At 44.1% G+C, this 25,658-nt stretch overlaps 1 protein-coding gene across 2 annotated transcripts in view; it reads right to left on the reverse strand.

The window, feature by feature from the left end:
• Positions 1-25,658, reverse strand: part of PER3 (period circadian regulator 3) — a 476,770-nt gene that overhangs the window by 235,518 nt on the left and 215,594 nt on the right. For both annotated transcript variants that reach the window (XM_069240206.1, XM_069240207.1), the window contains exon 12: positions 9,927-10,032. In XM_069240206.1, coding sequence (XP_069096307.1) covers positions 9,927-10,032 — 106 coding nt within the window. The remainder of the gene's footprint in view (positions 1-9,926; positions 10,033-25,658) is intronic.

The following is a 25,658-nucleotide window of genomic DNA, read 5'->3' on the forward strand; positions in this document are numbered from 1 at the left end:
CATGACTCAGGTCTGCCACTGCAGGACCTGTGTGTGCAGTTTTACACTGCAATATCAATCTGGCAAGTGTATCCACTAGCCAGGCCCAAACCTTCCTTTTTATTACATGTACGTCACCCCTAAGATATGCCCTAGTTAGCCCCAAAGGTAGAATGCAGTGTATTTAAAAGGCTGGACATGTACTTTTAAGTTTAACATGTCCAGGTAGTGAAAAACTATTTGTTCACAAACACAAGGCCTATCTCTCCCACAGGATAACATTGGTATTATCTTAAAGCATATTTTAAGTGTAAATCCCAATTGGGAAAAGATAAAAATTTGGGGTTTGGTGTCTCTGGACTCGCAATTTAAAATGAGAACTTATGGAAAAGTTGGATTTGAAATTGTAAGTCTGAAAATGCCGCTTTTGGAAAGTTGGCATTTTCTTACTTTAACCATTCTGTACCTCTACCTGCCTCTGAATACACGTCTGGGTTGGGTGACAGCTGGGCTTTGTGCATTTCCTCTAGACAGCCACACACAATGGGAGTCTAGGTGTGACTTGATGGGCCTTAATGGGCAATTAACTGACTTGATGGGGGGTGGAGCTTAGTACTGCCTCACACCTGAATAGACTTGTCCTGTTCACCCACAAAAGGGTGTAACATCCCTGTATTGTCACTCCAGCCAGCCAGCCTTGGGCCAGGACAGGGGAGACAGGGCATCTGTACATTTCAAAGGAAGGCTTGGAAGATTCTCCCGCCTTCCAAAACCAGGGAACCGAAGAATAAATACTGGGCCCCAAACACCACCAACCCAGATTTTATTGGAACCCAAAGACACTCGGCCAAAAAGTAGGACTGCTGTGCTGCCAGGAGGGACTGTCTCTTTGTAACTGCAATGATGTTGGCCTACTGAAGCAGTAGCAGTAGGGACTGCCACTTTGCTACTTGCTCTGTTGTGTTGGCCTATTGCTGTTGCTGTAGGAAGGACTGCCACTTCGCTGTCTGCTCTGCTGTGTTGGCCTGCTGCCAGCTGCTTCTGTCCCGCAGTGAGAAGGACTGGACTTGTTCTCTCCATCCTTGCAACCAAGACTCTTCAAGGGCTTGTTGGTTTTGCCCCCTGTTCTTCTGAGGTGTCAGAGACAACAAAGTCTGCTGTAAGTGGGCCTGAACTTGTGACTTTTTCTGGTTCAGCATGACCAGATAACCACTGCTGGTGCTTTGGGCTTCTATGAACTATTTTCACCTAAATCTTTAAAATTGCATATCTCAGCATCTACTTAATAGATATTTGTTGATATTATCTATTTTTCTAACCTGGTGTGGAGGCTTTTGTGGTGTCTTTCACTGTGTTGTACAAGTTACATACCTTCGGTAACAATATATTTGGTAGAGACATATTCTAGTTCCAGATTCCTTACACTAGAATTTTCCCCCAGGCGTCAGACCGGATCCAGCGATTTTTTTCTTCAAGCAATACCCTTGCACGTCAATAGGTGACGTCGGTTGTTACTGTAGTTAGGTGTTGCACAAATACTTTGAACATTGCCTCTTAGGTTAAGCCTGGCTGCTCTATGCCAAGCTACCAGTGGTGAACACAGGTTAATTTAGGGTGTATACCTGACTTACCCTGACTAGGATTGTGGTCTCTACTTAGACAGAGTGAAAACCTCTGCCAACCTGAGATCCAATTTCTAACAATTAGTAATTGTGAACTGCTAGTCCTAGAGACAAATAAAGCTGCTCACTAGTTTTTAACATTATAACAATTCTGCTGCCCAGGGAAAAAGACACATTGAATCCACGCACAGCCTACATCATGTACCGAAGTCACAAGATAGAGGTTAGACTGACAAACAGCCTAAGGGGGAAAGATAATTAAGCACATTTGTGAGCAGTAAAGGTGTTGGCAAATAGCAATAATCACGGACCCGGAGAGGTACAGACCACATCAAAGGATAGACAGGAGGTGAACAATTAAAAAAAGTAAAAGTCAAATTGGTAGTTTGTAGAAGAGGAAAGAGTCCGAATTATGTCAAATAATTTGCTCTCGATGTCTTAAAAAATAACATAGATTTACAAACGCAGACTGCAACCGACCAAAGTGCAAATTAAGTATGTTAGAACTGCGATTTAAATATCTAACAGTGTTGAAAATAGTCAGTGATAACAAAATCTATCCATAGTAACAACAACATTAACTATGAGTCCGTTTATTTTTTTCTAGATGAAGCCATGCAAGGAATGGAAGTGACACAGCAGGAGATGAAATTGCCAGGGCTGCAAAAGATGAGCAATTTTTTGTGCAGCGACTTTGACCCTTGTTGGCGGTATAAAATCTTTACTTTCATTTAGTTCTTTAGTGTCTGGTGCACAATGAACGCAAACAGTTCAATTGTATTGAGTTGTGACGTAATTTGACATTCTATTCAAAGAAAAAAATTAATCGGGGATAAGCTCAGAAAAGGCAACAAAGACCGGACACTTTCAAATCACGTCCTGGAAAATTGTTGTGGCCTAAATTGGTTAACAATGAGTTCCCTTTTGTCACTTTTTACATAAGAATATACAGGAAGCTAGTCTTTCATATGAATCTGGGGTCCTAGTGTGGATCACTGTTACATACACGTGGCCAGATATATGATGGAATCATATATAAAATATAAGCTTGTTGATTGCAAACGCGAAAAAAGGCTCCTCGGAAAATGGGAAACATAAACATAACAGTAGACACAACACGAAACGGACAATCAATTAAAATTTCAATAAAACAAAGGGGAAGGATACTATCTTTATGTGAAATACGTTATCCTAAAAACACACAAATGTAAAATGTATATATGCAATCACATGAAGCACCAATACGCATATTTAGTTAAAGAGATGTTTCATAAGGTACCATACTAATATAGCTTTTGGGGTATTTCATCTCACATTAAAAAAAGTGTCCTAATTATTGTGTACAAATCTATCGCCCCATTGGAGTTGATAAAAGAATATATACCTCCAGTAGGTGATGTTTTCGTAAAAAAAATATTCACGATTCAAAATTTATGTCGTTGAATATTTTTGCATAAACATTTCAGAATACAACAATTTCGTAGTGGTTATACTACAGCCTGTATAACTATGAGACATGGGTTCTTTTACATACTCACTCGACAAAATATTTTTATCACCCTGTACCTTAGTAGTTCTGCTTGCTAAACGTAGGAGCACTTGCTAAAGGGTTGAACACTAGTACAAAGGGTGCTGTGTGACTTTGGGGTTTCACCCGGAAACACCCCGAATTCACGCCTAATCCTATACTTATAAATTAAATAATTCAATCATAATGGTGGAATTTCCACATTTGTGAGCAAACCTAAACAAAACATTCCACCAATGTGAATTAGGGTGTGGAATTTATGTCCACAAAGTGACTTTTTTGAGAACCTAGTTTCTGAGTTGAAATTTGGTGCACAAAAGTCTGAATACTGACAAAAGGTGATATGTTACAGAAATCAATAAGGTCTTATTTTCAGCATAGAGGCCTTGTTTTCCTTTACCTCTGTACCCTTCGGATCATCTTACCTCCATATCAATAAGCCTTGGTCCAAAAAGACAGATCTGCATCCCTATGGATCCCGCCTCAAGCCAAAATGTAGAAGTGAGACAGCAACGCTAGAGGTTTTAATAATGCCTTGCAAGTCCTGAATTATGCCATACCTTCCTGAAGATTGTGGTTACTCGCTCATCAGCTTCTGTTATAGCTGATGAAAGGCCCTTTTTCACACACACTGCACATAGTTTTCATTTAGTGACAGTTATGGAATGGCTCAATTTTTTTCTCTCAAACAGGGACACAGTTTCCAAACAGGGAGTCTGCCACGTCTGTTTGCTCTCCATCTCCATTACGGAGTACCCTGAGGCTGCCTCTGGGGAAATAATACTTGTACAAATGAATATCCACTAAAATAGACACACCCAGGTCTAGGTATGTTTAAAATCTGACAAAGACAAACTCAACAAAAGCGTTCATTATCTCCTTTCCACTAAATCCCTCCGAAATAAAATTTCCCATCATATAATCAAAAGATAACCTCCATTTATTTCCAGGTAGGACTGTCTCACAATTTGATCCGACTCATAAAGCCAGTGGAATTCACCAAAGGCATATTCAATGCTTCAAATAAACACTAGCATACTAACATTTGATTTGGACCACCTTGCACCAAAAAAAGTACGAGCAATAAATCCACTCAGTACCATTCAATTACGAGTTAAACCCGATGGAATGATGAATTATTACGTGAACCAGGATTTGCCAGCAGTGGTTTTGCTGTTCTTTGTTTTTTTCTGTACACACTTAAAACCTGCTCGGGCAGGTGGCAAATGTATGCTGGGGCCAGTGCAGCGGCAGAGTGAGAGAGGAGGCTGGGGTAAAGGAGAGGGAAGGGAAAAGTGTTTTTTTTACTAGAAGGGGAAGGCTGTTAGAAAAAAAAAAAGAAAAATGAAACTTGGATGTTGCTGCAGTGAAAGACTCATGAGACTTTTCAAGCCGGTTTTATCGGCCAAAAAAATCTAAAAAGGGTCTTCACAACAAAAAATGTATCTGTCTCCAAAGATTTTTAACAAAATTTGCAAGCATTGTGAATTTCATAAACTTTTTGGAGGAAAACATTTAGGCCCTCATTACAACCCTGGCGGTTGGCGGAGAAGCGTCGGTCTTACCGCCAACAGGCTGGCAGTAAAAACTTTGTAATTATGAACCGCCATGGTCATCCACCACTTCTCTGATCCAACCGCCAGGGCGGAGACGACCACTGGGCTGGAGACCAGGGTCTCCAGCCCGGCGGTCGTCACAATACCTCCAGCGGTATTATGACCCGGCTGACTGCCATGGATTTCATGGGGTTAGGAACCGCAATGAAATGCATGGCGGTGAGCACTATCAGTGCCAGGGAATTCCTTCCCTGGCACCCATAGTGGTCTCCCCCACTCCCACCCCGAGTCCTTCCCCTACACTCCCCACCACCCCTGCCACCCCCAAAGGTGGCAGGACCCCCCCTCCCCACCCCTACCCCCAACATTACATTACACATTCACACCTGACACGCACGCAGGCACCACCAACACACATACCCGCACACTCACCAACATACATGCCAACAGCCACACACACAGTCATACGCACACACCCACATTCAGACATACACGCACACATCCATACACACATATATACATACATACAGACACGCACAAATTTCCAAACACACAACACCCCGCATGCATACACGCACTCACACACCCCCTCTACATACACATACGCACACCCCCATGCACCCACACATCACGCAACACCCCCCACCCCCTCCCCTAACGGACGATCAACGTACCTGGTCCGTTGATCCTCCGGGAGGGGACGGGATCCATGGGGGCAGCTCCGCCGCCAGCACCCCGTCAACAGAACACCGCCACGCCGAATCACAGGACGTGATTCGGTGGGCGGTGTTCTGTTGATGGGGCGGTGGAGGTGGAGCTACCTCCATTTCCCCGCCGTCCGCCAGTATGGCTGCTGGCCGCTCTCCGTCTGGAAAAGGACAGAGGGCTGCCAGCGGTCATAATGCGCCGAGCGGAAAACCGCCTGCACTAGCGGTCGTCAGCACGCCGATCCCTCGGCGGTCTTATAAAAAGACCGCTGAGGTTGTAATGACCACTTTAGTCTTTGATCAGCTCTAAATCAGAATTAAACAAGATATCTTTTTTCATCCAAGTTTGATGCTGTGAGGACTCCTGTCAATTCAAAGAGCATAAAAATTGCACGGATTCTGCCCGATAATCAAAACAAACACTTTTACTCCACAGAAACCAGATGAAAATCAAGAGGGAGAGGCTGTCAATTCAGTCTAATAACTTTATTTCCAGTTTCACCCTTCAAAGCAACTCTTACAGCCTGTAATTTTCAGCACTTAGAATTGCCCCTGCTGCAAACAACTGTCATGCTCATCTCAGGCGATATAATTGCTTAGACCATCACCTACCTGCAATCCAGTTCAAATATAGTGAATAGAGCCCAACAAATTTTTATAAGTCTGAAGTTAACTTTTTCTCAGGATCTAATCGTGGTCTTTATGCCTGCCTGGTTGTTTATTAAGGTGCCATTAGAAAGACTCAGAAAGACTTTTAGAAAACAACTGATGAATTTATATCTACCACAGACTTTAATACATCTGAGTTTGGCAAGCAACGTTACTTAACCACCTTAAATATTCCGGGAGCTCTTGATTCATTTGCTCAGTACACAGTAAACGTTAAGGTTGCTGACAATTGCTTGCCCTTTGCAGGACACATCTACAGTCAGCAAAACAGGGAGAAAGGGACAAATGGATCTCCACATTGACCACCTCTTGGGATAAAACAGATCACAATCCGAAGTGCAAAGGGCATAGAGGTCACCTATATGGATGGCAGATGTTATGGCCACTTAGGAGGCCATCCACAAAATGAGTTGTTTTAAGCCTCAGAACTCTAAATGCTTGAAAGGCTAGTTGAATTAACTTGTCAAGAACTATTAAGGACAAAGGGGTCAGCCTGATATCATATTGGAAGGGCAAAATGTATCAGTTATGCTCTTCATTGGATCTAGTAAGGGAAGGGATCATGAGGTTTTTTTCTGATACCCCTTTATGACCTCCTGCAAGAGTCCACCTTATCCTCTGTCTCAGATGGCCTGTATGAAAAGGACATGACATATTCACCTTGAATGTATGCAGGTTGCAGTGAAAAAAACAGTAGCCATTTGTTACTATTCTCTGTTTATGCAGAGGATTTGTGGTAGTTTCAGAAAATCCAGGTTCCCTCAGGATAGACTGGTGTTTATCACGAATGGTGAGGCCACGACGGAGCCACCAGAATTACTAATAACCCCACCTGTCCCCCGCATGCTTTATTCAGGATAGTAACAAGAAAAATTGTCCTGAAGTTCCACTAAGGATATCCTCATCTTTCCCTGATAAGCAGCCAGTTCCTAGGATGAAGTCAGTAGTTTGGCTTTCTGTTGGAAGAGCAACTTATTCACACAGACGTTATGGGAATAGAATTCCCGCCGCTGACTAGATGCAGGCTTAGCTCAAATGCACCTAAAGTGAGTAGGCCTGTATACCTTCTTCAAAAGTTCTTAGGATACTGACTGAGGTGCAGGCTGTCTAGATATTTGAGTCTGTGGCAATTGCAGAGCACCGACCTTTTTAAGCACTCGGAAGACCTATGCAGATACGGTTATCTGGGTCTAGTGATGTACTGGAGTGAAACCCTTTCTCCTACCACACCTTCTTTTATGACAAAGAAGAGGCCAGCCAATCCGCAGAAAAGTCATTGAGACTTCTCTACCTCGGTTAAAGCTGAAAACGTGGGTTTGTTTTTAAGCCCTAGCATCTCTCTTTTGAAGAGGTTTTATATTCCTGGAAGAGTAGAATGTCTTTCCTGGCTGTAAGAGAACATTTCTGACTCATTAGATGAAACTCAGCTATTTGTCCAAGACCAGGCCTGTCTTGTACCAATGAAGGACTCATGCATCATGAGATCAAAGAAGTACTTCCCACTTTCTTGGACCTCAACTATCAGCTCTGTAAAAGAACCCAGAGTATATATCCATGGTTGGTCTTTTTTGGGAGAGGTTGCAGGCACTTAGGCGGTCATTCTGACCCTGGCGGTTGAAAACCGCCAGGGCAGAGTGCCGCGGAAGCACCGCCAACAGGCTGGCGGTGCTTCAGGGGCCATTCTGGCCGCGGCGGTAAAGCCGCGGTCAGAAAAGGGGAACCGGCGGTTTCCCACCGGTTTTCCCCTGCCCCAGGGAATCCTCCACGGCGGCGCTGCAAGCAGCGCCGCCATGGGGATTCCGACCCCCTTCCCGCCATCCTGTTTCTGGCGGTTTTCACCGCCAGAAACAGGATGGCGGGAACGGGTGTTGTGGGGCCCCTGGGGGCCCCTGCAGTGCCCATGCCATGCCTAACAGGGCCCCATAAAGATTTTCAGTGTCTGCAAAGCAGACACTGAAAATCGCGACGGGTGCCACTGCACCCGTCGCACCCCTTCAACTCCGCCGGCTCCATTCGGAGCCGGCTTCATTGTTGAAGGGGCTTTCCCGCTGGGCCGGCGGGCGGCCTTCTGGCGGTCGCCCGCCGGCCCAGCGATAAAGTCAGAAGGTACGGTCTTCTGGCGGTTCCCGCCAGGCGGGCGGCTTTCGGCCGCCCACAGGAGTCAGAATGACCCCCTTAGTGTTGTAGATGCTAGTGTCACAAGTCTCCAGAGTGATGTCTGGGACAGTGTGTAAGTTCCTAGTGAAAAAGAAACAGGGAACAATGTAACCAATACTAAAACTGGCTACAGCCTTTATCGCAACGGGAGTGAGTGGCCTCCAAGTCCAGATGAGGAGCTAGGCTGGATGAAACCCAAAGGTGACTCAAGAGAAGGGTTCAAGATGCCAAAGGATCATTTGCCCCAGGTTCTGGATGCCTCTTACCTGGACTGTGAAAATGGGTCGTTGCTGGAACAAGCTGTCAAATGCCACACTCAGATGGTCTTTCAGCCAGGTACATTTCCCTTTCTTAGGGTTCTCAGTGGTGTTAAAAATCAACTTTTATATTCGGATCATTACACCCTTGTTCGACATGCAAGTCGTTTAGCTCTAGTGGGCTTTATAAAAATGCTGCCATATAGAGCACAAGCACGCACCAGATGACTATTACCCAAACACAAGACACTGAGGTTATATGGGTCAGCTCCAGCAAGTGAATAATAACGTATGATACATGGCTGAAAGTGGGCGCTCTGCCACATAATCTACTTTATCTGAAGGGAGATGGAAAAATAACGTAAAACAATATATCTAGAAAACAATAAGATCTAAGAATATGAGCTAGCCTTCTTAAAAGAAATCTCTGAAAGCAAGAAGCAAATTCCAGTCCTCACCATTTAGCAAAAAAGGAAATTAAGCAAACGGGACACACAACCAGAAATTGGTTGTGGTGCTTATGACATCCAAATGCATACATGTCCCAGCCGCACGTCGTATTAGAACAGGTAGAAGTTGTTTCCGGTTCCACAACTAGGTGGTACGAAAGGAACAGGAAATAAGAGAAAAATACGATGGCTAATGTTTGCATAGGCTACTTTCATTGTGGTATTCTGACATTTAAGTGTTTTAAGGAAGAGAAAAAGGCCCAGAAACCAATAACAGATCTGTCTGTAGGCTCAAGAGAATTACATAGTTATAGAATGGTAATCACTGTGTTTTTAACCTGTGGAAAGAAGACTTCAGTAAACCCTATAACATTTGTGAGTCTAAAGGGGACTAGGACATATTAATTGGTAAATAAGAGCATCTTTTGTAATCCTCTGCTGCACCTTCTGCGAGTCAGTTTTGGTTTTGCTACAGAGCCTGAGGTCAAGGTAGCTTGAACATTGAAATCTCTGGAGAAACACAATTCAAGATCCTTGGCAGTCTTTCGGGAACATCAGGAACACAGTTCATCCAGTGAGCAAGTCATAGGTCCTCAGGCCACAGCATGTACTTTAGGGTTTAAAGGGTTAAAAAAATGCCTTTGCTTTCTTACTTGTACCTACACACATCTGATTGGTGTGTGTTTTAAAATTTGACTTAACAAGTCTATAGTTGTGTGTGCACGAACCATAATTATGACGTTACTGATTTACTGCTCTTAACATGATGTGGCATTTCATCGAAAGAGAGGGATGGTGGTGTAGTGATATACATTTTTATATAACACTGATTACATTTCAAAGCCTCTTTCCCCAGATTATTAGGAACTTTCATACTTTTCACAGGGGGTACTTATTTTTTCACGATCACCACTTTGCCAATATTTCTAAGACACCTAGTAAAACCGTGCAGCATTCCACTCAAACTTGTGTAGCTCCTCTCTTCCTTGTTCAAATTCTTACCTGCAACAGAAGCTTGTAAATTTGTCCCTGCAATTCTCTTATCTCATTTTCATTATTGCTAAATTCTCTACTTCGTGCAGCAAACACATCTTCATTGAGAGGACCCCTGGGACAGATTAACAGAACACAGAAACAGTCTTAGATGGGAAAGAGAAAGAAGTTAGCAAAGTAAGAGAATAAGATTAGTTGTTCATAGTATAATAATCAAGCTGTTAGTAATCTCTGGGAAGACCAGAGTTGTGCCATTTTGTTACAAAGAAGAACTAGAAACAAGACTAAGAAAAACTAAGCATTGAAGCTCAGTACTAAATCAAATGCTAAGCTGTAATTATTTCCGCATAAATGAGGAAACCCAATAAAAGACAATAAAAAATAAAACCTCCTCACTACATGTACCAACTACGAGACATTTCGGGGTCATTATGACCTCGGCGGTCGGCGATAATGTGGCAGTAGTACTGCCAACAGGCTGGCGGTACTTACCACCACATTATGACATTCGCAGTTTGGCTGAAGCCAACCCGCCAATGTACCACTCAGACCGCAACAGCGGTAACAGCCACCGGGTTGGAGATATACATCTCCAGTCCGGCAGCCACCATTGTTCCACCTGCGGGATTATGACCCCACCTACCGCCATGGTTTTCGTGGCGTTCGTATTGAAAAACATGAAAACCATGGAGGTAGGCCATTTCAGTGACAGGGAATGTTTTCCCTGTCACTGATAGGGGTCTCCCCCCCTTCCTTTCGAGTAACCCCCTCAACCCCCCACCACATTCACACCCCCTTCACACACCCGCATACACACAACCATTCCCACATGCTTACACGCATGCATACATCCATTCACACACACATCCACACACACTTTCAAATGTTCATGCAGACACGCATTCACATAACACAACATTCACGCACTCCCACCTTCATACATGCACACACACATTCAAGACGATACACACACCCTCATCCACGCACACACAAACATTCACACACCCGCACACACACATATAACACCCTGTCCCCTGTCGGAGACCCAACTTACCTGGATCCAGGGGTTCCTCCGGCAGGGGACGGGGCACTGCTACCACCACCAGCGCCCACCAGCAGAACACCGCCAGGCCGTATTATTGGTCATAATACGGCTGGTGGCAGTCTACTGGGGTGGCGCTGCTTGTGGCAGCAGCGCCACCTTACCGCCATCCGCCGGCATGGCCACAACCAGATTTGCGCCATTCTTGTGGCGGAAATCGGGCTATGGTCATAATATGGCGGACGGTTGGTAGCAGCGGCGACGGTCTTTTGGCGGCTGTCGCCACAGCGGAAGGCGGTTTTTATCGCCAATATCAAAATGAGGGCCTTAGTTTCAATTTTTGAGGTCCTCAAGTTATAATCCGCCTTGTTCCACATTAAGATATTCTCCTCTATACTGATTAAAGTGGATAGAGGGCGCTGTTGCTGTAACAGACTTGAAGGGCTGGATAGGGGAGTGCATACATTCTAAAGGATGTTTTCCTATTCACACAGCTTTGTGTGCATTTTATTTTAGAGTTCTTCTTTGTACTACATAGTATATCTCTGTGAGTGTGTGTGAGTGTGAATGTGTGTTTGTGTGTCTCTGAGATAGAACGAGAGAGCTAAATTGCCCTTCTGAGTAAATTATTTGGGTAAGTTTACTAATTTTTGCTTTTTTGCAAAATCCGAGTGTAACTTACTATGAAAAACAAAGTAGTAAGTTCAGCGTCATATAAGGGTCAAACACTTGCATTGCAACACCCTTCCGTAGAAAATAATGGGGACCCAACAGGAAAAAAAAAATGTTAAATGAAGTTATTTGAGAGTGTACAAGCACTTTTTATGTTTTCTGTTGGTTTAGTCATGTTTAATTTGTGGTGATATTTTAAATATGACACAGCCCTAATTTAGCTAAAACTCACCTCCATGGTCTGCCACAGTCCATTAGGGAGCTGATTGTTGTGGAGGGAGAGGTTGTGCTGCCCACTTTCAGGTTGATTTTGGGAGACATCTTGCAAATTAGTGCTCTATTTGTTCTCTAGACCGCAGACGCTACATTAGGAGCATGAGTGCATGGACGTGAGGCGTATAGCAGGTGCGTCGCTAGTGTGCCAAAGACAAGCCCATCTGCACCTGTCCAAGTCCGGACCACGCCTGATGCCTGGACCCCTGGTCCTTCCGGCCTAGAAAGGCTTCCAATTGCTGAGTTTTCTCAAGAACAACTACTGAAGATGCGATGGAATGGTAAGCATTTTTTTGGGTGGTGTTCGAATTTGCCAAAATCTATGATCTAAGCACTTCCATCTGTGATACCTGTGACTTTAGGGGTACTTACGCTTCTGTTAGCTTACCACTGAACTCCCATAAATAGCACACAACAGCTATGACCTTCGAGGAGTTAGCTAGTTGGAATGTAAAATTCAAGACTTTCTTAATTAATGCGAGGTCATTGATTAAACATAAAACTGACTTTGCGAAATTTATGTCTGCTCGCAACCCGTATTTGGTGTTTACCACGGAGTCGTTGGCCAAAGATGCTCCTAGTCCTTATTTAGTGGATGCAATTCCATCAGATTAGTCAATCCTCCGCCTTGACAGAGTAGGCAGGCCAGGAGGTGGACTGACTATTCTTTATAAAGTACAGCATCAATGTCACCTGGAATCAAATTTATACAGTAGCTCTTGTGAAGCCCTTTACTTTAATATTACAATTTCTCCTACTATCTCATTTGCGGGAATGCTAATCTACAGGCCCCCAGGATGTCCTTCCCAACCAAAATATCTAATCTTACAGAGCCCCACATGGTGAATAGTAACATTACTATGTTGGGGGACTTCCATTTTCACTTGGAGGACAGTGCCAATAGAGGCTCCATGACACTGAAAGAGATTCTGGCCTGCCTTGGGCTTTCACAGTTGGTGAAAGGCTCTACACATGTAGCAGGATACACTCTAGATCGGATTTTTTCCAATGCCCCGTCCACCCCCACCCCCGTTATCTTTTCAGAAGGAGGGTCGGACCACAGGGCATTTTGTTTTCACTCACCTTGCCCAAGTTAGGGTCATGCACACTAATAGTAAGATCCGCAGAAGGGATTGGAAGTGGGTGTCAGCAGAATCTTTTGCTATTGCCCTCGGAAATAGGTCCTTTATTGTCCAAGAGGATGTGGACAGAGGGGCAGAGGGCAGGTCACTCTGGCTGTGCGCGGCAGTGGACAAGGTAGCACCAATCTGGGAAGTCAAACCCAGGAGAAAACTGCACTAACAAAATTGAGGCAACAAATTCCTCTTTTTAAAATTATTCAGCAGCTATCTACACCTCCGGCTGTGCCAAAATTGAAGGCTCACAAAGGATATGTAGCAAGCTATCAGAGTGTCTTCAACTTAAAATCTCAATCATTTATAAAGAGTTTTAAATCCCTAAAACAGAAGCCGATGACACGCTGACTTCAAGTGGAGGACTGCAGCCAGACTCCCTGATACCTACAGAAGTCACAGAAAAAACTGTAAAGACACTTGCGGGTTCCCTTGTCTTACACCGGAGCTTGTTGAACTGCATCCTCTCAACACCAAATCAGGTTCTGCCCTTGAGCCATGCACATTAGAATTTTTGCAAATGGTTGCCGGTGTGGCAGCTCAATCGTTGTCAGCGATGATGTACAAAGCCATCATCTCGGAGTGCTACCCTCGGCTTTGGAAGGAAGCAATAGTGAAGCCACATCTAAAGAAGTCTAATCTTGACCCCATTGGCCCTAAAAAATTTGTCCTATTTCTCTGCTCCCAGTCCCAACCAAGAACTTGGAGAAACATCTTAATAGCCACTTGATGGCTTATGTGGAGGAACACAGTCTGCTGGACGTGTCACAGTTCAAGTTTTGGAAAAATCATAAGAAAGAACAGAAAATTCTCTTTTATCTGCTACGGACAGTATTAGACACGTAGCGGATGCTGGGCAGGCTGTGGCGGTGATCCTGTTAGATCTGTCCACAGCCGTTGATACCATCTCCCCAACCCTGCTGATTGAATGCCTACAGGAATTGGGTTATCACAGATGGGGCTCTTAAACTGCTGACCTCAATTCTTGAGGATAGATTTCAAAGGGTGTCTTGTAAAATCAGTTTTAATCTGACCTGTTCTTCCTGCCATGTGGGGTGCTGCAGGGCTTATCTTTAAACCCCATACTAATTAATCTTTACATCATCCCCTCTGTCAAGGTTCAGGTGCTCTTTTGGACTTTAGGCAGGGTCTTATACCGATGACGGTCAGATAAACATGTCGATTTCTAAAGACATCGATGATACCGCAGCTAGCTTTAACAGCGGTATGGCAGCAATAGCTGGGCGGATGAAAACAAATTACTTGAAGCTTAATGATGGGAAGACGGAGTTGATGTTCTTCAAAGCACAAGCCTCTATGTGGAACAATAATTGGCAGCCTGAGATACTGGGTAACTTACCAGCTCCAACAGACATGGCCAAGAATCTAGGGGTGATTCTGGACAGTGAGATATCAGTGGCCCAGCAGGTCAATCGCACTACGACTACCTGTTTCAAGATCATCAGAAAGTTGAACAAAATGTTTCTATTCATTCGTCTTCCGGCCCTTCTTCAAGGATTGACTATTTACCTTGAAATCAACAATAACACCCAAGCCAAATTGCAATTAGTGAAGAATCTGCTTGCAAGACTCACCCTGGATAGTACTAAATGGCAGTCAGTGTCCAAGAGACAACACAACCAGCACTGGCTTCCAAAAAAAAAAAAAAGTGCATTATGTTCAAGGCACTTTTTACCGTACAGAAGGCGCTCTATCCTGTTAGTCTGGAGGGAATCAAGGCTATGTTTCATTGGTAAACTCCAGGCAGAAATCTCCATTAAGCTCACCACAATCTGGTAACTGTGCCCAGAGTTTGGAAACAAAAGATTGGGAGGTAGAGCTTTATCTGTCGCGGCTGCAAGGCTCTGTAACTGAAGTGTATTTAAATACATTCTCCCTTTAAGAAAGCCTTAAAGACCCAGCTCTTGAGCCTATCGGAAGAGTAAGCCTGTCTTGCATTTTTTGTCAACCCAACTTCTTGCCGAGCGGATCTCGAAGACTACAGCGCCTTGACTTTTAAGGACATTTGCTGCACCTATAAATTCTCCTCAAATCAAAATTGTCGAAAATATAAATCTAATTTAATGTTAAAACCCCTTTTTTGAATTTATAAAGTAATGTAACCAAAAATAGTATTACAACATAGCAATTATTTTTAGTTTTTATTCATTCTGCGCATCACTTTTAATAACTGGTAATGCATAAGAACAATAAAATTCTTTATTCAAATGAAGAATCCTTACCAAATCTACTGCCTTATTTCCTAGATCTAAAACCCGGTCCACTTTGATTATGATGTATATGAGGAGCTGAGATACAAACCATGCACTCTTTTGAGGTTTTGGGAGTCATTACGAGTTTGGTGGGTGGAAAAGGCTGCCCGCCAAACTCCTGCGGTCAGGTTGCCACCAGTGCTGCCACCTTCGTGGGTGCCCCGTTAAGAGTTCCCCACTGGGTCAGCAGGCAGAAACTGTGTTTCCTCCCGTTGGCCCAGCAGGGAACAGCCCACAACATTGACGTGGGCTCATAATTGAGCCGGCGGCCATGTTGCAGTGCGTAGGGTGCAACAGCACCCATCGAGTTTTTCACTGAAAAGCGCGACGGGGCTGTCCATGGGGCCCCTGCACTGCCCATTCCAAGTGCATGGGAAGTGGGGCCCCTGCACCCTATCTCCACCAGCTTTTACATGGCGGTGCAAACACCATGTAAAAGCTGGAGGAGAGGGGGGTCGTAATCCCCAGGGCTGCGCTGCATAAAGCGCTGCCCAGGTGGATTAGAACCGCCAGCACTGCCAGTCCAGCTGTGGAGGGAAATTGGCAATGTTGGCGGTCCGACCGTGGCGCAACCGCCACTGTCATAATGTGGCAGTCAGACCGCCACCGCGAACCTGGCCATCTGAAGACTGTCAGGGCAGTAATGAGGCCCTTTGTGTGTAACATTGAGAGCCTCTGTATCCCTCTCCACTATATTAGCAATTAAGTTGGCTGCTCAGAGTGGGGGCTAATAAGCAAACCAGATGATTAGATAATTAGGTCCCACTTGAGCATGGCAGGGGGAAATAATTCAATGAGGGTGGGTGCCTGAAGAGGCAGTCATCACCGTCTGTCACCAAGGCACAATTAGGTGGTATGATATCAGTTTGGCAATGGTTAGTTGCTTGCACAACAACAGATGGGATGGTAGCCTTTGGTCACCAGTAATTGGCCCATCACCAGTTCCAGTCAAATCCGGATGAAGTCTGAAAACTTTGTTATCTGAACTGTCACTGAAACAATCTGTAGTTGTATACTCCAAAGTTGGGTTCGTAAGGCAGGTTTGTTAGTAAAGTTGAGGGTAGCAAAGTAACTTTTCAGTTTCATTGCATTTTCATTTCTATGCTTAACATGTAAAAACCCCTTAAGGCCCTTTCTGCTTAAGTTTTTTTAAGGCATTTTATTATTGTTTTTTTTATTTTATTTTATTTGGTGTTAGGGTATGATACCGGGTAACCTGGGACCAGATGGTGGAATGCAAGTTTATGATGGTAGGTGTCTGGGTACGTGGGTGTCTGATGAGTGTGTGGGCACTGCAATGTGGGTGTGCTGAAGTTTAATGGTGGTTTTGTAGACAAATGGTCATATGATAGTGGTTGAGGTGGTGTACAACAGTGAGTGTGCTGGCACGTAAAGGTGGGTGTGTTGGCCTATGATATGGTTGCTGGACGTGTGATTGTGAGCGTGTTGGCATATGATTATGGTTATGTTGGAATATTTATGCTGGGTTCTTTGGCATATAATGGAGGTTGTGTAAGTCTATGACACTGTGTAGACCCGTTAATCATTGTAGTAGTGCCACTAATGATGGGGGGTGTTGGCACATAATGGTGGGTATGTTGGCATACAACAGCAGTTGAGGGCATGTATGATGGGGGGTTTGTTGGTGTATGTTGTTTGGGGCATGGGTAAATGGTAACATTGAACAAATAGCACCAATAAACCCATCACCTTGCCCACAGGGATGGGGCCGGTTTCAATTAACAAGGGGCAGGTGTCCCTTATTTTTTCAGTCTCTCCTGATATGCTGAGCTTGTGGTGGAGAGGTCCTTACACCCATTATTGCTATTGGCTGGTAAATGTACAGGCATACACTCTGCCCCATGCCCATTTCCAGGATGTGTATTGAAGTGTATTGCAATTAATATACCAGCCTTTTAGGTGTGCAGAAGTGTGGCTCCCACTCCCAAAATCCTAATCAAGGGCAAGAGTGGGCTTTAAATGGAACATGGAGCTGCCAGTAGGAGCCCCATAGTACTGTTATGCCAATCTCTCTTGATGTTCGTAAACATCATGGCAGACTATTCTAAAAAAGAGCCATTTTTTGGGAAGGTTAATGTTCCCACCTTGGCTGTTGGCTGGGTAGTGGGGGTACATTAGACGCATAGCTCCCTTGTCTAAGGGTGCAATTCAATAATTACCAAGAGTTGCCCAAGACAGTTTCCCCTGCCTATTAGTGTTGGTAGAGGGTTTGATTAATCTGCCATCTATTGTCCAAAGGCAGAAGATAGTGTACACCTGCCTTGTCCCAAGTGCACCGGAGTGGGGACGGTAGGATGAAAAAAATCAAGGGGGAGCTGCAACCCCTCCCCACTCTTCTATAGCTTGCAAAAGGTGCTGGGCCGGTTATGGCTGTCCCAGTGCTGAGTATAATTATGAGCACAATACTTGGAAAGCTCTTTTTTTGCTTTATACATTCACAATTACTGACAAACGTAAACAAAATGCGGGGATAGCTAATCTGGGTCCCAGTGCTCTGTGTGAAAATGTGAAGAGAAATCGTGGACCTTTGAAAGCTGTCATAGTGCTTTGTAAACACTTCTGAAAAGAGCTATAAGACAGTACTCTCTTAACAATTGTGAACAGCATACTGGGAAGACTGAGAGCTCACCCGCTCCTCTGCAGCTAGAAGCAGCTAACAATTGTTTTTCTATTTTTTTACATTTCTTAAATGATTCTCCCTCTCCTCTGGCAAAGCGGCAGAAGGTGCTAATAATCACCCCAATCCCACCACTCCCGCCTGGGGCAAGGAAGACGAGTGTGAACATTTATTTCCCGCACCATTATGAAAGGCATGGGTTTTATTGAACTCCAACCCTGCAGCAGTTCCACAATGTAGAGGGAGAAGAAATTCCCGTTGCATTGGAGAAATTTTACTCACCTTCTGGCAAGGTGGCACTCCAGTGAATTCCCCTCAAGACAGTGAAACTGGTGCATAACACCACTTTTCTTGGGTAAGGCAGGATGTTATAAATTCTGATTTCACAAACTGTCACTCCAGATCCTAGGGACAAGGCAGGGGTGTGGATGCTTTGCACTACTTCACAGCCCTAAGGTAATCAACATTATCTATACTCTGCAAACCCTCTGGTCTTTGTAGGATCTACATCAAACATGATTGTCCTGTTCTGGGTTTAACTTCCTAACAGCCTGACAAATGTTATGCACATTCATGTTGTTGCAAATAAAAACATGTTTCCACTCCATTTAAATTGACCCTCACATTCATTAAGGTACGACAAGGTTATTACATCTGAAAACCTTTTTGCCCCCCCACCCCCACAAATTAAGCCCACACCTCTAATGGATCTGCACGAAAATTGAAATACCAACAAAAAACCGAACTTGCTAAAAAACTGCTAAATTTCCTATGGAATTTCATTCACATTCATTAAACTACAACAAGGAAGTACCAATACACGCCATAGTTATTAGCAAGTTAATGCTTTTTTAACCCCACATCAAAATTGTGCACCAACTCCGACAAAGCTGCACAAATTAAAAAATACATATATTAGGCTGAACATGCCAAGCTGTTGCCAAATTCAGTTACAAATATACACAAACCAAAAAGCACCTTTTATCAGTCAAAATATCTCCAAATTTTAACTCTTTGATGCTCACCCAACACATTTTCCATGCTAATATTTTAAAAACTACTAATCAGAACTACAACAAACCAAACAATGCAAAGGCACTCCTCTAATTTTCATGCCAAGTTTGGTGTAATTGCATTCTGATGTTTTTCTGTAGCAGAGTACATTACTTCTAAAGGATACTGAAAATGGGAAATGCATCTTTATGGACAACCACCAACTTCACATGTTTTCCCCTGAAGAGATCTTAACGAAATTGACCGGCCATGCCTTGGCGGGTTTTGCCAGTGGTCTGCAAAATTTCATGAAGTCTTGTCAAGCGATGCCAAAGTTTCTAATAATTCAAAGCATGATTTTTTTATGTTCTATATTTCAAGAACGAAATCACATTTAAAGTGAATTTATAGTCAGAGCACAAATGTTTATAACATATATTTTAAAAAAGCCTCTAAAATTCACTGAAAATCCAGTTACAGTGAAGTTATGGTTACACCGCGTATAAAACATTATAACTTACATTTAAAATTTATCTGAACAAACACAGGTGAGGTTATGATTATAACAAATTATTATAGCTTGCATTTAAAAAAACTCACATATTCAATGAAAACCTACAGTAAAACTGAAAATGTTGTTGTTAATGTAGTGTCTTCCTCAACTGTAGAGCATGCAGATGAATTGTGCCACAAAGGGAGCAGCTGTCAAACATCACTTTGTTCATCAGCGTACACTAACACACTGCGTATTACATCATACTTTTAGTTAGCCACACCGTAACACCTCCCCATACATTACATAATTCGTGTTCACATTCCGCCCCTAACCACAAGGATTCTAGAGTGCACACCATCAAAATGCTACCCCTTTGTTAAATAAAAAGGTGGCAGACATCACAAAAATCACAATTCCTAGAGACACTCACACTGGTCTGCTGGCTGGGGGGTGATCCGATATGATTGAGGTCTACCCAGATCGGGGAACGGCGCCACAGGCTCATGCTCTTGAGCCAGACCTCCTCGCTGGGCTCGCTTTCCGTACAGTTTCGGGCCTCAACAAGTGTTGTGATAAGTGTATGAAATATGATGTGTCCCGAGTGATGGACTTTCCAGGACGATGTGCTGTCACCATACGTCCCTTGCATGCCACAACCCGTAAACGATCAACAGAAAAAGGAGTGTCCGTGTTTCGTCTGCGTTTCTGCTTAACCAATACTCGGTCTCCTTTGTCAAAAACTCTCTCCTGGGCAAGGAGACGCTGATCTGCATATGCTATTGTTTTTCTTTTCCAACCCCCGTTGTAGTCTCGAATCTTGTCAGTATTCCCGGATTGATCCAGGGTCTATTGAGGTTGTTTTTTCTGACGGTTCTCCCAAATAGCAAGGTGGCTCGACTCTCACCATTTATGGATTGAGGAGTTGATCAATAGGCTTGGAGGGCCTGAAACATGTCTTGGTTCAAATTGGTTCCCTCCATGGACGCTCAGTGAATGACTCTCTTGAGGGTGCCCATGAATTGTTCAACAGCACCATTGAATTGGGGCAAGATGGGCATACTCTTCTGGTGTTTGACGTTAAGTCAGACGAAGGCTGCTTGAACTCTTTGTTGTTAAAAGACGGGCAATATGTTTGCAAGCCCACACCACAGTCAAACTCTCCTTCTCCGGCTGAGACTGACCATGTTCTGTATCAGAAAGGCTTCGACTGGCATAGCCCATGATGTGTCTCGAAGCATCTGGATGGCCACTGTTTTGATCAAGGAGGACCTCTAGCCCTACCAGGCTCACATCAACCATTATTTCAATGTGTAACTTGGGTTCAAAGTAGGCCATTTCTGTTGCATTCTCAATCACATGTTTAATGTCTTTGAAACTCTGGTTGCATTCCGGAGACCACTGAAACGGTACATTTCGCTTTGTCAAGTCTCTCAATCAAGCACTCACTGTAGCAAAACTGAAAATGTATCTTGAGAAATAACTGGCCATGCCTATAAAGGATTGCGTAATCTAGAAATCAGCACTGCTGACTTTTCTTAAATAAAAATATGTTATATCTGTGAGCACCTCATTTAAAGATTGTGATCACCACTTGTTTACTACAAAGTACATATTATGTTGCTCATTGGTACACAAATTAGTTGTACAGAAGACCAAAACCAACAAAGCACAACATTAAATTGGCATTTCGTTTTTGACATAGCCCATTTTACATACACACAAAAGGAAAATTATGCGAACAATGAAGGGCAATACAAAGTGACAACGACATAGAAGTGTGCCACAGTTCTAAAATTCTGCACCAAGGGTTTTTTTTTCTGCTCAACACCAATTCGTTCCCCCTGTAAATGGGTCAAACCAGAGGGTGCCCATCAATTTTCTAAAGCAAAACTACACAGGGAGAAAGCATTTGTCATATATGACTGTCATATTCCCTTTGTGTCCAAACTGTATTTCAGTGCACTCACTGGATAACACCACTGCCAACGTGCTTCAAACCCAACTTCTACTTATAGTTCCCCTCAGGTCATAAAATTGGTGGGCATCCTTTAATTTATGCCGAGAGTGCGTTATTAAAAAAACCACTGTTATTCACTGCCATGTACGTGAGAGTTTGGGGCTTCCCAATGGCTTTCTTAGGTGCCAAAATTGTCAGATGTTTTACGTGAAAGTGAATATCTAGACTAGAATGTACAGAGAGAAAGGAAACACCAACAGGTCGTGGGTGACTGAACTTCTGGGACGTCATGTGGTCCAAACAGACAAGGATTGCAGCATGGTAACATCTTCAGGGAGCAAGTGGATGACAGTGCTTGAACCTTGTCTAGACCTGGAACCACCATGAAAGAAGTACCATCCTAAGTGGGTGGCCGCAAGGGCTATTTGTAATCTGTGATACGCAAATTGTCCAGGCCAATAGCATTTTTAAGTTAAATGTATAAGCCAGCTTCTGTATAGTGAGAGGGGAGCACTTTGTCTGCCTGCTAGTCATTATGAATGGGAAAGTGATTTTGGGAGGAACTTTTGGTTTTTTTCCTCAATCCCACCCAATCTTTCCTATCTTTATGTACCTGAATGAATGGTTCTTCTGTATAAGGAGCCTGCAACTCACTTGTTCTCTTTAGAGATGGGATAGAAAAGCTATCTACTACGACAAGCATTGCGTGCTACAGGAGAGAAGTGGTTCAAAAGAAGGTCCCACAAGTCTGGAGAAATAACATTAAGATTCCAAGTGGCAGCTGGAGGCATCTTTAAGTCTCCCATTAAGGCCTTGATACCAGGAACCTTTAAAATGCCCCAGAGCTCCTTATTCTGCATATAGTTCGCATAAACAGGTAGATGTAAATTGACAGAAGGGTACGCCAAGCCATCTTTTGCAAATGCAACAAAAAATAAATGATCTGCTGCACAGAATATTAGAGGAGCGGTCTATGTATTTACCAATGTAATAGTGGACAAGTGTGGGCCATTTAGCAGAATGGAAGATTTGTATGGTAGGTTTACACACCTCATCCAGTATTTACATACACTCCTTCAGAAGTTTGCTGTAACCAAATTCTAAGACCTCGGATGCTAGATAGCTAGATTTGGCTGCCAGAGGTTTGGGTATCTGAGTTGCCCTTGATGCTGGGGAAGATCTGGCCTCTGCCCTACTTTTTTGTGAAGACGAACTGACATATCCAGGAGCATGGAGTACCAAGGATGCTTGGCTCACATTGATGCTTTTAGGGTGAGAGTCACTGGCACTTACCTCATTTTCCTTCCCTCATATAGGATAAGAGGAAGAGGAGGAAAAGCATAAACACATTTCCCTGACTAGTTCATCCATTAGCCATGTACAGTGAATATGGATACCTAGAGTTGCTGGTTTTTTTGCATTTTGAACAGCAGTGAAAAGATCGATGGTGGGAGTGGGCCATTGGTGAAAAGTAGTTTTGTAAGACTTGTGGATTCCTTTCTTATTCATGCACTTGTTGCTGCGTCTTGCTTAGCAGGTCTGCAAAGCTGCTATTTACCCCAGCAACTGGCATGCAAATGTAGTGCAGAAAGGCCCAATGCCAGATTTTCTGAGCCTGTGCAGACAGTTGGAGTGAGTGGGTGTCACCCACACTTCTAAATGTAGTACATCACAGTCATGTTGTCTGTCTGGATGAGGACTTTCATGCCTCAAATGTGTCAGTAAAAAGCTCTGAGCGCTAGAGTGATTGCCATGAGTTCCAGGTAATTGATATGGTAATTCTGTTGTTGTGGTGTCCAGGTATCCTGTGCAGTCATGTGGTTGAGCAATGCTTCCTTCCCATGAATGAGATGTACATAGGAATGGGCAGAGAAAAGGCATGCCAGCAACAAGTGCTTGCTATTCCACCACAGAAAACTTTGCTGAGTTTTGGGGATTGCTAAGACTAGATTTACTCACTTACACTCTGTTTGTGGCTACTGCTTTATGAGACATTCCTTTAAGGGGCACCTGTGCAGCCTTGCATGCGGAACTATCTCAATTCACGAAGCCATCATCTCCCACTGTCTCATTACCATGCATGGCATGAGGAGAAGTCATGTCTGAGAAAGAGGCAGCAGCTTTTGGAATCCCATCGCCCTCTTATACTTTGCCAAAAGCTTTCCCTCTAAAAGCATTCAGAACATATCCCAACAATGGTTAAATCTCCTGGTAATGGGGATGGTAATTTTCTGGCATAGAAGGGGAGGTCAAACCTGTGTAACAAAGACACTGCTGTCTGGGTGCGTACTAGGTATTGCTCTTCACTGCTGCTCTTTATCAGTCAGTTGTCTATGAAAGGAAAGGCGTAATGGTAGCCACTGATACTTGGCACATTGTCAACACCGTCGGGCTGTAGTGACCCCAAATTTTAGAACGTTGAACTGGTAATTCTTTCCATAAAGAACATCTAGCAGTCATCAGCTAGAGGTATTGGGATGTAGAAGCAGGCATCCTTGAGGTCAAGGGCTGCCATTTAGTCCCTTTTTCAAAGCAGTGGGATGACATCCTGCAGAGTAGTCATGTGGAAGTGATCCGACAGGATGTAGTGGCTCAATGACCTGAGGTTTAGGATTAGATGCAGAGTCCAGTCCTTTTTGGGGATCAAGAAGAACTGGACGGGGATTCCGCAGTGCAGCAGCATTAGCTCAATGGCCCTTTCACTAAGAGACTAGAAGCACTAGTGCTTCCTCATTTAGCAGTAGTAGATGGTGGCAACTAAGGACATGGCAAAGTACACATTGAGGAATCGTTGCAGCACATGTGGCCTGAAGTCTGAGACATTCTGCCAGGCATGTCACTATAGCAGGACTCCAATGTTCATCTCTCTTTAGGTGGTATCAGCAGAGTCCAACGCATACCTTTGGCACTGCACATAATATTGGCTTCTGCCACCAGTTCATGGCCCCTCTTGTGATGGGCTTCCAGAAGGTGTTTCACTAGTTACTCTATCTCCTCTCAGTGATGGTGGTCCTGTCTAGAGAGTAGTTTGCGCAGATTGGCAATCCTCCATTGTGTGGCCTCCCCCACTAGCCAGCCATATCGATAAGCTTACTTTCCTTATCAGGGAGAGAAGCATTCTCACCCCTTTGAGCTGAGGCTCTTTTCGTAGCAATGCGGACCACTAGTGAGCCAAGTGGTGCCTGGCCCTGGATTGTCTTTGGTACCTTTGTATTTTATTTTTGTCATGGGTGTGACGACTCTAGCCTTGACCTGATCTTTAGATCAGAACATAGGGCAGCACCAGACTGACCTTTTAGTCATGGATAGAGTCTCAACCAAGATGTCGTCCTTGTCCTGTATGACACGAGGTTTCACATTCTGTGTATTATGCAGCAATGTCATTCGTAGGGAAGGCCTTGACTGGGAAGAGGTGTAGGTCTGGGTCATCCAGGGGATTGGCTTGATTATCCTTTGAAGGGTCAGTCATCCCCTTCCTCTGTGAGACAAGCTTGCAGCATGGTTCCCAGGGCTGAATGGGCTGCATTGGTCTGAGTTCCTCTACTCTGTATTTGAGGAGTGTGGTAACCGAGGAGGTAGGGGTGTGCAGCACCACTGAGGTGATGGGACTGGAGGCTTACAGGCAAGATACTGTAGTGGAGGACAAGTAATCATGCCCCTAACCATCAGGAGTGGGAAGGCCTTTGCTTCAGTGGTAGCGATTCCTCATAGCTGTGCCTTCTGTGTTTTTTAGGGATCTGGGGAGTGTTGGTTGTTCCTGCAAAGGGGATTTTGGTCAGAATCTTTCCCGTTTTACAACTCCTGGTAAAGCTGTAAGACAATCCCATGTTAGATTCTTCTGACCTCAGTGGTGAGACTCTTTCGGGGCAGACCCAGGGCTGGCTCTGGATGTCAACTTCGAAGTCTATTTCTGCTCTGAGGTAGGTGTTCTGGGGCATGGGCAATATGGACAGGTACCACTCCTTGATTCCCCTAAGCTGGCTCTTGCTCAGGGCTGAGGAGTCATATTGGGGGGAATGCTGTCAGTCTTTGGTATTGCAAACTCAATGAAGGCTCTGTTGTCCCTGAATATCTCTACTGATGGACATATAGAATGTTTCAGCAGACACAGGTATCAGGGGAGAAACAAGGAAGGTTGTACAAGAGAGGGAAGTCCCAGAATTGAACCTACAATCTGATGCTGTGCAGGTTTCAGTGGACAGCACCACTCTGTTTTTACAGTAAAAAGTCAAACTGAGCTGCTGAAGGACAGACAGCATACGAT

This window comes from Pleurodeles waltl, chromosome 6 (genome assembly GCF_031143425.1).
Source record: "Pleurodeles waltl isolate 20211129_DDA chromosome 6, aPleWal1.hap1.20221129, whole genome shotgun sequence".
NCBI lineage: Eukaryota > Metazoa > Chordata > Amphibia > Caudata > Salamandridae > Pleurodeles > Pleurodeles waltl.